The 10,313-nt window shown below is 41.3% G+C and overlaps 2 protein-coding genes across 3 annotated transcripts in view; one reads left to right on the top strand and one right to left on the bottom strand.

The window, feature by feature from the left end:
- The first annotated feature begins 503 nt into the window (after window positions 1-503).
- PIGB (phosphatidylinositol glycan anchor biosynthesis class B) lies at window positions 504-9,268 on the top strand. The gene is made up of 12 exons (XM_050309039.1): window positions 504-600; window positions 715-847; window positions 1,143-1,260; window positions 1,834-1,938; window positions 2,080-2,210; window positions 2,801-2,941; window positions 3,354-3,405; window positions 3,805-4,016; window positions 5,221-5,285; window positions 7,133-7,343; window positions 8,051-8,231; window positions 8,803-9,268. The coding sequence occupies exons 1-12, from the start codon at window positions 519-521 to the stop codon at window positions 8,974-8,976; spliced, it is 1,605 nt and encodes a 534-aa protein (XP_050164996.1). The 5' UTR covers window positions 504-518; the 3' UTR covers window positions 8,977-9,268.
- Window positions 7,132-10,313, bottom strand: part of CCPG1 (cell cycle progression 1) — a 22,966-nt gene continuing 19,784 nt past the window's right edge. For both annotated transcript variants that reach the window (XM_050309037.1, XM_050309038.1), the window contains one exon: window positions 7,132-10,000. In XM_050309037.1, coding sequence (XP_050164994.1) covers window positions 9,820-10,000 — 181 coding nt within the window. In that variant the 3' untranslated portion in view covers window positions 7,132-9,819. The remainder of the gene's footprint in view (window positions 10,001-10,313) is intronic.

The raw sequence follows: 10,313 nt of genomic DNA, 5'->3' as shown, positions 1-10,313 counted from the left end.
GGTCGCGGTGACTCCGTTCCCGGTGACTCCGTTCCCGGCTCCGTCTCCATCGGCGGGCGGCGCTGGGGCTGCGAGGCGGGACGCGGGCACGGAGCCAGGGGGGCGGCGCGGCCCACACGGCTCCCTCAGGGCCTCTTGTCCGCGGCGGCGGCGGCGCCCGGCGGCGGCCCCGCGGTGCCCTCGGCGGGGTGCGGGCCCGGCGGCGGCTGGAAGAGCGGGCCGTAGATGTAGAGCCCGCTGGCCACGCCGAGCGCCACGGCCACGGCCACGTGCGGCAGCGGCAGCCGCCCCCCCATGGCCGCGCTCACGGACACGGCTCCTCCGGCCCGGGCAGCGCGGGAGAGCGGGCACAGCGGGGACAGCGGGCACAGGCAGCTCCGCCCCGGCACGGACACACAGCTCGACCCGCCGCCCTCACCTGAACCGCGGGGCGGGCTGCCCGCGGTGCCCGGGCGGAAGAGGCGGCGCTGTCCCGCCCCCGGGTGGCGGATGCCCGGCGGAGGGCGGTTCCCGTCGGGATGCCGGGGGCGGTGCGGCTCCGCCAGCGCCGCTCGGTGCTGTACAGCTCCCCCGGCGGGGCCGCCGCGCAGCCAGGCGCCGGTAAGCGGGGTCGGGATGGGCGGGGAGGGACGGGAGGCGCGGGTCGCACCTCCCGTCCCTCCCCGCCCGTCCCGGCTCCGCAGGGGCCCGTGACGGACCAGCCTCCCCCCGCAGGTGTCGCCGCGCCCGCACCGCTGCTGGCGCTCGCCGTGGCCCTGCGGGCGCTCAACTGCGTCCTCGTCCGGACCAGCTTCGTCCCGGACGAGTACTGGCAGTCGCTGGAGGTGGCGCATCGCATGGTCTTCAAATATCCTTCGCGGGCCGCGGCCCCCGCTCTCCCGGCATCGTTCCCCGCGCACGGAGGGGACGCGGCCCCCGCGGTATCGGGAGCAGGGGAGCGCTCGGGGACAGGTTTGCAGGGTCGGGGACAGGTTTGCGGGCTCGAGGACAGGTTTCCCCCTCCGGGTACAAGTTTCCGCGGCAGTAAAGCGTTGGCTTGACCAGCAATAAACACCCTAAGGCTTCTGGCCCGCAAGGAAATGACCGGGACAGCTCGAGTGAAGCTTTTCGTTTCAGTTATTCGTGATCCTTAATATTAATAATTATGGTTACCTGACTTGGGAATGGGCAAATAGTTTAAGGGGTTACTCGTATCCACTGATCTTTGCAAGCATCTACAAAGCGTTACAGCTGCTGGGCAAGGATGATGTTCAGCTGCTGGTGAGTAAAAGCATTGTATTTAAATACAGAGTATTTTTATCGTTGTCCAGGTGAAGTGCAAAGCCTTGAGTCTGGCAACTAGAGATGAATAAGCAGGTGTTTCCCGTGGAGGCAGAATGCCAACCACAGGACCCCAGTCACAGCACTGATGCCTGCGACTGCAGAGGATTATTCCTGGCCTCCGTCAGTCTCCTGGACTTTCAGACTGATAGGGTTTGCCACTACATCATAATTGCTCAGTGGTTCAGTTTGCCTAAGTGTTTAACGATACATATTTGTACTAAACTCACTAACAACTAACACCATCCCCTTTTGACTTCTATTAGAGATAAATGGCAAGGAATTCTCCTTTCCACCTCTGAATGCTTTCAGTTGAACTTTACATGTTTTGGCAGAAATACTAGTCTTACCCAAGGACCCTTTCTTTTTTACAATCCTAGAAATCTATAGAGAATATTCACTAATCACTATTTTCATACCCGAACAGTCATTCACTAATTCAGTAGTCCTCTCTTAGAACTTGGAATTTAATTTGGTTTGTTGCAAGTACAGTTTTCTCTCTGATCTGCACAGATCTGGGTCCCTAGGCTTGCTCAGGCAGTGCTGGCTGCTTTTGCTGATGTGAAGCTTTACTTGTTAGTGCAACACCTCGAAAATGCAGAAACAGCAAAGTGCGTGGTGAGTCACAGCCTTTAAAAGAATATGTTAATAAACATTGCTTTTGCAATGTAAACAACAGCAAATTGATAAGTCATACCTTGAAGAAGTACCACCTTCATTTAGGTGAACTTGTTTTAACATGTTCATAATTATTTCCAGTTCTTCTGCCAGCTGTGTTCCTGGTTTACATGGTATTCCTGTACCAGAACTCTCACAAACACCATGGAAACTATTCTTACCGTTTTTGCTCTTTCATACTATCCGATAAAAGGTTCCAAGATGGGAAACAGGTGAGAAACTTTCTCCTAACATTACTGATCAATTTTGGCTTGGGGTGATATTGTTTAAAATGCTAACTTTTATCTTGAAACCTAATGCAACCAAAGCCACCTCATTCAAGTAGCAGGAGCTCTAGCTCATGGAAGGAACATTATGGTATTTCCTCTAAAGATTTTTTCGAGGTCATATTATAGCTGGTATGTAAAATTAACTATTCCCCAGTTTCCTTATGCAGAGTATGACTTTATGGGAAGCTTTATTTTAAAGGACTGGAAAATGAGGTAACTTGGCAAAAGATAACAAAAGCTTTGTTGGGGTTCAGATATAGGTGAATGTGTGGTCACAACTCTCTTTACCAGCTATCTATTTTAAAGCAAGTATGTGTTTCTAATTAGCATCTCCACTGCTAATAAAGCAGTTCTATAGTTGCAGCTTTCCAAGTAAAACTGAGTATCTTCAGTGAGAGAATCTAAGTTACCTGTAGTATGAAACCCTTCTGGCCAGAGCCATGACAGTATTTGTTGTTGAAATGTCACTGTCTGCAAAAGAACTGACCAAACCTTTTGCTAAGCTTTTGGGGGTTTTATGTTCTTCCTTCTAGTTGCAAATATTTAGCTTTGGTAGCACTTGCAATTGTTATTCGTCCCACTGCTGTTATCCTGTGGATGCCTTTGGTCTTCAGCCACTTTTTGCAAGAACAGAGGAAAGCAGACCTTATCCTACGAAACTGCATTCCAGTTGGGTAAGTTCTTTCTGAATTTAAACTGTGACTGTGCACAGCTACATTTTAAGATTGGTTTTACTGCTGCAAAGGTTGTCTAAACCCCAAAATGCTGATTCCATCTAAAAAAACATGGGAACGAATAGAGTCTTTTTGCAGAAGTTTAAAGAAGGGGAATGTTTCCTTTAAATTGACTTATATTTTGCAAAATAGCACTAGGAAAGATTTCGTGAGGGTGAGACAATGAACAGCATTCCACCTTAATCTGGGATTGTGCAAAGGGTACCAGGTGATAACAAGTAGCCCCTGTAAAATGACCACGACTATGGACTATCTCAAAAATATTAGGAATCAGGGAATTTTGACAACCATCTGGAGAAGATACAAACGCAATTCAGGCAATATCAGTGCAACGAACTTTCCGTTTTTGCAGATTGGTCACAGTAGGAACCTCTTTAATAATTGACCGTGTGTTTTTTGGTGAGGTAAGCTGTTTTAAACTTGACTTATAAGAAGAAGGCTGGGGTTTAGTATTTTAACACTGATGGATGTTTCAGACTTCTCTTGTTTCTGTGACATTCTCTGGCCTCTGATCTCTACATATATCCTAAGCCACAAACTCTTAAACACTGACTTTACAGTTATTTCAAATGATTGTTACATAAAATCAGTATGTTCAGCTATCAGGAGTTATCAACAAAGCACAAACTTACACACTGCTGTGTTTAACTGCTGAATATAGGAAGTCCATGATGAGTCTTAAGAGGAAAAAAAAAAACACCGAAGTGTGAATGAAAACATTGTATCATTTAGGGCCAGTGTAACTCAATGTAGCTGTTGGTTTTGACTTTGGATTTGTATTTAACTCTCCCCCCATCTCCCAGTGGGTACTGGTTCAGCTGAACTTCTTGAAATTCAACGTGCTGCAGAATTTGGGAACATTTTATGGATCTCACCCTTGGCACTGGTACTTCACTCAGGGACTCCCAGTCATCCTGGGTGCCCACCTGCCTTTCTTTATTCATGGCTGTGTGCTGGCACCAAAACGATACCGCATCTTCCTGGTGGCTGTGATCTGGACACTGGTGGTGTACAGGTAATTTCTCCTAAGTGTAACTACTACCTCTCACTGGCTGTGTTCTTTTGAAAGGTCAAGGCCTCTCCAGAACAAATTAGCACACTATTCAGGGTAAGTGATAGAAACTAAACTATTCAAACACTCCAAGAAATGCAGTCAATTATAAAACAGTTCCTAGAATTTTATGTAATACTACTTGTACTGTTACCACACATGTATTTTTAAAATTGATTAAACCCTTAAAGAATAAAATAATTCAGCATGAACTGCAATGAAAGAGAAAAAAACCCAAACCAACAATCAATCACCTAGCAAGTATTTAAGCAACAGCAGAACTAATTAGGATACTGTGTTTACTAAATGCCTGTTAATGAAAACACCATTTCATTTGGTTGTTTAGTACATCCCCAGTAAGATGAGAGGTTCTTAGGCCTCTAAAATTTACTCCATTCCCAAGTCTACACACAGCTCTTGACTATCATAAGTCTGTATTTCTTATCTTAAGCTGAGAAGTAGAAGGTAAGCTTTTTCTAAAGCATCAGAATTAGCTGTAGATTAAACAGGAGAGACACTTTCAGACAAGAAAAAATACAGTAAATAAATAGTATTAGACTACAGTAGTAACAGAATGCAGCAAAATAGTAGCAAAACCAGAAATGCCATTTCTTCTTACACTCCAGCTCAAAACTGGATGTGGCTCTGTTGGGTTTAGGACTTTTTTACCTCCCTTAGTCTTGTAAGAACCTGTTTGGTTCCCATGATACAAGTTTTGCAATAATGCCCAAAAGCTGACATGGGAAATTGTGTAAAGTTGTATTAGTAGAGGTGACTGTTACTTTGCTAGTACAAATGTGCACTTAGAGAATCTCAGCTTCTCATCCACACTATTTATTGTGTCTTATTACAGAAAACAAATTGGTGAATTGTGAATTTTGAATTGGCAAAATTATACCGAGTTGTCAAAGAATCAGACCACTTAATTGCAAGAGTAGTAGCCAGGTATTTTTATCAGTGGTTGGTTTAAGCTGACTAAATAATCTTCATTTGAATGTACTTATCCTTAAAATAGTGACAATTTGGATTTTTACTCTAAACTGCTTCAATGCCAAAAGCTTTTTAAAACATGCAAGTGCTCTTCTTCCAGTCCTCTGAACTCTAAAACACATTTTGTCCACAGAACTGATGCATTTAACTTCCTTGATGTAGTATTGTTTTATTCCAGCACACTAAGCCACAAGGAGTTCAGGTTCATCTATCCAGTACTGCCATTCTGCATGTTTTTTTGTGGTAAGCATTGGTTTCAAATGTCTTGCAACCTTACCTGTATTCAATTTTTACCCAAAGAGAGAGTATTAACAGTCAATGTAGGTATTTGAGACAGGATTCTTAAGAACCAGCCTAACATTTTCTTACAGCTAGCAAAAAAGAGGGGGAAAAAAAACCATGAGGAAGAGCAATAACCCAGGTGGAGAATCCTTAGCACAGATAAAAGTACTGCCTGCAAAATATGACAGTGGTGTCAGTGACTCCTAACTTTTCAGCACTGCCTTAAAGTGAAATCTTATTCCTTGGCTCTTCGTAGTGTTTTTCCACACAGTTCTTTCCAATATGCCTGAGAAATGCCTTTAATTATGCAATAACAAAATTAAAACACTAAAAATGTAAAATAACTCTTTTCTAGATTCAGATGTTACAAAGGAAGATTAGAACTTCTGGAACATGAAGGAGTATAGCTTTGGTTTAAACACAAGTTCAAAACTGAACACTAATTTTCTTTAACCTGTTTTGCTAGTCTAAACAAAAGTAAATCTTATTTCAATAATTTTGCTCTCTGCTGAGATCAAATATGTAATAAGTCTTGGCTTAGTTCAAAAGCAGCAGGATGAAACTGTTCTAGCTCACATGCAGAACAATTCCAATCAAACCACTATTTGTTGTTAATATTCCTCTTAACCTTCCTGTCTGCAAAGGTCTTGATGCAATTTACTAACAACTCCTTATCATGTTTGGATACTTTAGTAAAGAAAAAAATATAAAAGTTACTTTTGTTAATTCAGTGGTTACAAAAGGTCCTAATTGCTTAAAAGATTATAAATAAAAGCAGAAAAAAAAAACCTATATGAATTTCAAAGTAATTTCCAAGCACACAAATATAAGCTCAGAGCATTTTGCAAAAGCAATTAAAAGAACCCTCAAAATGCCTATAATAGAATGTTTCCACTTGTGTTTAAACCACAAAACTTATTTGTGGACTTTGTTTTCAACCAAGATAAAGACAATTTGTCAGAACAGACCAACTGAAGACTAATTTAATTTGCTTTTTAGTGACTTCTGGAACAGGCCTATTGTAGCTTGTTTCTTGTGATACAGTACAGGTAGTCACAAAGCTATGTAATGTAAATATGTAAAGTATTTTTATCTCCTGATGCTGACAAGCACATGACTTAATAAGGGTTTCCAGACTGGCTGCAACATGAAGCTGTTGTCTGTGCCGTGTTCATCTAAGTTGTGGTGGTGAGAAACACGTTTCTGCAATGATCTCCCACCAGGAGAAACATCTTTTCCCATTATTAGCTCCTTCAAGAAAAGTGGGGGAAAGGGGAAGTGATGGGAGATGGGAAAAAATGGAGGACTGTGCTCTTCCAAGGACAGTAGCCCAAAATTTAATAACAGTAAGGGAATGCTATAGCTTTCAGCATTTTGGAGAAAAAGAATACACAGCCATGCACATGTAGGTACCATTTATTCTGGCTCTACTCAGAGATGCGTGAATCAGAACACAGCAGTAAGTTGCCACATGCCATTCATCCAAACTACTGAATGGACTGGTTTTCACTGTAAGAAATTAAATTCAAAGTCTAAAGAGACAAAGCACTGGTTTTGAAACAGTATTTCTGTACTTCAGAAGACAGGTGTAGGCTTAGGATTACCCTGTTAAATCCAAGAGTTGAAAAGGGCAAAATCTAACCTTTGAATTTCCAAAGAGCAAAGGCTCAAAGAACACTGTAGTAAAGTATCTCAAAGCAGTACTGTTACTGACTGAGTAAGGTTTGCCAGTATATTATGGTACTTTTAAAAGTGTGTGAAACTTTACTACTTGCTAATCTCCCAAACTTACTCCAATGTTTCTGTAGGATATTCTTTGAAACACTTGAAAGCATGGAAGAAATCTGCAGCAAGTTTCCTGCTCTTATCCAATCTCCTCCCAGCCCTGTATACAGGCTTGATTCACCAGCGAGGCACTCTGGATGTCATGAGTCACATACAGCAGCTCTGTCACAACTCTGACCAGTCACAAGCCTTTGTCTTCATCATGATGCCGTGCCACTCTACTCCATTTTACAGGTAGTGAAAGAGTTAACAGTGCACTGTATTCAAATCCATACACTTAATCAGAAATTAAGATTTCTTTTTCCAAAGCTTAATTGAGAAAGATAAATGTATACAGGAAGAGTTTTAATTTTTTGTACAGTTAATACAAAACAGATAGGGGACATAAGCCAAATGCTTATACCACAGAATAAAATTCAGCATCTGAGCTTTATTAATTTTTGTAATAGCTTTGTATGAGGATATGCAGTTAATCTAATGACTTCTCCAAGTACATCACACTGCTTCATTATGGTACTAATTGTTACAATCAAACTGTATTAATTTTACATTTACTTCTGCTGCTAGGCAGTAAAGAAATACAATTACAGTGACTGAGATCACTATTCCAAAAGCTTTGCAGTAGATCCTGGTAAGTAAACAAAACATTAGAGTGAAGCTGATACGGAAAAGTATCTTTTTAAGAAACTGATGTGCAGATGGTACTTTTATTAAGATAAAATTTCTGTGAACTGCAAACAACAGTCACAACAATTTGGAGTTGAATCTGCTTGTTCTACTTTGCTTTCATATGAAGTACTGAAGGGAAGAAAATATGACTGAGGGGAAAAAACCTAATCAATTTTGGTTTTGACTGAGGTATCTTTTAAAGTGATGAGTCATTTCAGTTCTTCTTCATCTGATCAGTTTATCATGAAACGTGTTTTTGTTTTTCTCCCTAGTCATGTTCACTGTCCTCTAAAAATGAGATTCCTTCAGTGTCCTCCAGACCTAACGGGCAGTGAGAACTACACTGATGAAGCAGATGTGTTTTACTCTGATCCACTTGGCTGGCTCAATAAGGAGTTTTACAATGACACGTTATTACCCAGTCACTTGATCCTCTTTAATGTGCTAGAACAGGTATGGTAACTGCAAGATGAAATAAACTACTTTTGAGGATACAAAATAAATTAGGGGAGAATATATAGTTAAGGTTTTTGAAAATTATTTTCCACAACTTTTTAATAAAGCACAGCTTAAATTAAAATTGAACCCTCTAGCACATAAAGTATTGATACCACTCCAGTGATACATACTTAATGTCCATATATGCCCTCACCTCTGTGAGAATTCTACATACTACAAAGTAATGTTTTATGGAATTCTCCTCCATCCCTATTAAAACAAATGTGCCATCTGTTCCCAGAACTTGCACTTTTAAGCAACAACGAAAAGCAAAAATGCCAGCAGTCACAGTACCTTTTACCCCCTCAAGTCTTTAATGAAGTCCATGCACTCAAACAGTGGTGTCTGGTGAATATCCACTCCGGACAGGATCAAACAGGATAGGGACTTCTTTTCCTAGCAGGCTTTCCTAAAATAAAGGATAAAGCTTCCCAGGGACAGTTGAATTGATGGCTTTCAGAAGACTTTGGTTCTTATGCTCCCAACTGCACTTTCTGACTGTAAACTGATGTATGTTTGTTAACAGGAAATATCACCATTTCTAGCTTCAAGAGGCTATGAGAAAACAGCCACTGTCTTTCATACTCATGTGCCTCAAGGACGAGTTGGAAGCCACATCTCTGTTTACAGGAGAAAAGCTAAAATACCTGAAGAGTTTCTAGAACTGAGAGCTAATGAGATCAGTTTTGCACAGCAGTAACTATGCCTAGAAGGAGAGAGTAGTGAGTCTGAAACTGGGTAAGTTGAATGGGAATTCTGATTAGGCAGCCACTGCCTGCCTGGAAACACTGAACGCCTTCCTGAAGGCAACTTCAGTAGCAATAGGGCAGGGTGGGGTTGCTGACCTACCTTACAACACCAGAAAACATTGGGAAGACCAAAGTTACCATATAAATACTTACACAATCAAAAAATAGACAAGATTGGACCATTTTTATAGAACTGTACAGCTATGCTAAGTTTGTTTTATAAATAAAGACTTTTACCCGCAATGTCTCTTTATTTTTCTTCTACAATATGCAGATATGCAAGACATTTCAAGTGTTTAAATCAGCAAGCTGATTAGAATGCAGCACAGCAAATTCTTCACAATTCAACAGGCTCTGGAACCACCCCCCAAAGACAGGAAGCAAATATAAGGTTACAAACACTAACAAATACATCACCACAACGTAGACTTATTTTCTGAAGGATGAGATGAAGTTAGTATATCAAACATTGGAGTTAATAGTTGGTACATTATGCATGGTTCAAGCTTCAGCTAAGCTACTAGAATGCAATTAAGCATATTTTTCATACACAAGTCATTGCATGCCTAGTTTCTGCAACAATACTGCTGGCACCCAAACTGTCATCACTTCCAAAGAACAGTTAAAGCAACGGTACAGAATATGCAAATTAGAAAGCTTGACTCCTGCCTGTTAACAAAAATGTGTAAAAATCAAATTATTCAGAAAAAAAGCTTGCATCTTGCTGCTTTGTTGAAAAACAATTAGTTTCCAGGGAGGGTGTGAATTCTAATCTTATTTTTACAATAAATTACTCAATATTTTGGATCAAAGGGTAGTTGCCCCAATTCTATTTCAAGGTTTGCCATGTGTCTTCCATTAGTGCGACCATGTTTATGCCATTTACCTTCTCTTTTATTACGGTGATGGTACTTCTGAGCTTGTTTTTCATGTCTGGAATTTTCAGTTTGTGTAAAAGAAGGTCTTTTAGGTCGACTGCAAGAAGTAAACAAAAGTTTATTACTACCCTTATGCCAACATCTATCTAAAAGCATTTTGAAACACAACTTCATTGTCTAGAACAGCTTTTAACATGCAGAGGTTGACTGAAAACAAAAATCAGTACTAAGCAGTCCTTTCTCTCGTAAGCAAAATGTGTGAGGGATTTGTTTGTTTAAATCATCAGTAAGGCAGTATATATAAAATAAAGGCTTTCTAAAAATAAAAATGCTCTGCAGTTGGTTGCCCAAAGACCTTTTTAGAATAAAGCCAGGTAAACACCTATTTGATTATTCCTGTGATGGGTTGG

This window comes from Myiozetetes cayanensis, unplaced genomic scaffold (genome assembly GCF_022539395.1).
Source record: "Myiozetetes cayanensis isolate MyiCay16 unplaced genomic scaffold, myiCay2020 scf14, whole genome shotgun sequence".
NCBI lineage: Eukaryota > Metazoa > Chordata > Aves > Passeriformes > Tyrannidae > Myiozetetes > Myiozetetes cayanensis.
The sequence above is the reverse complement of the archived record's forward strand: the minus strand, read 5'-3'. Positions and strand labels throughout refer to the sequence as shown.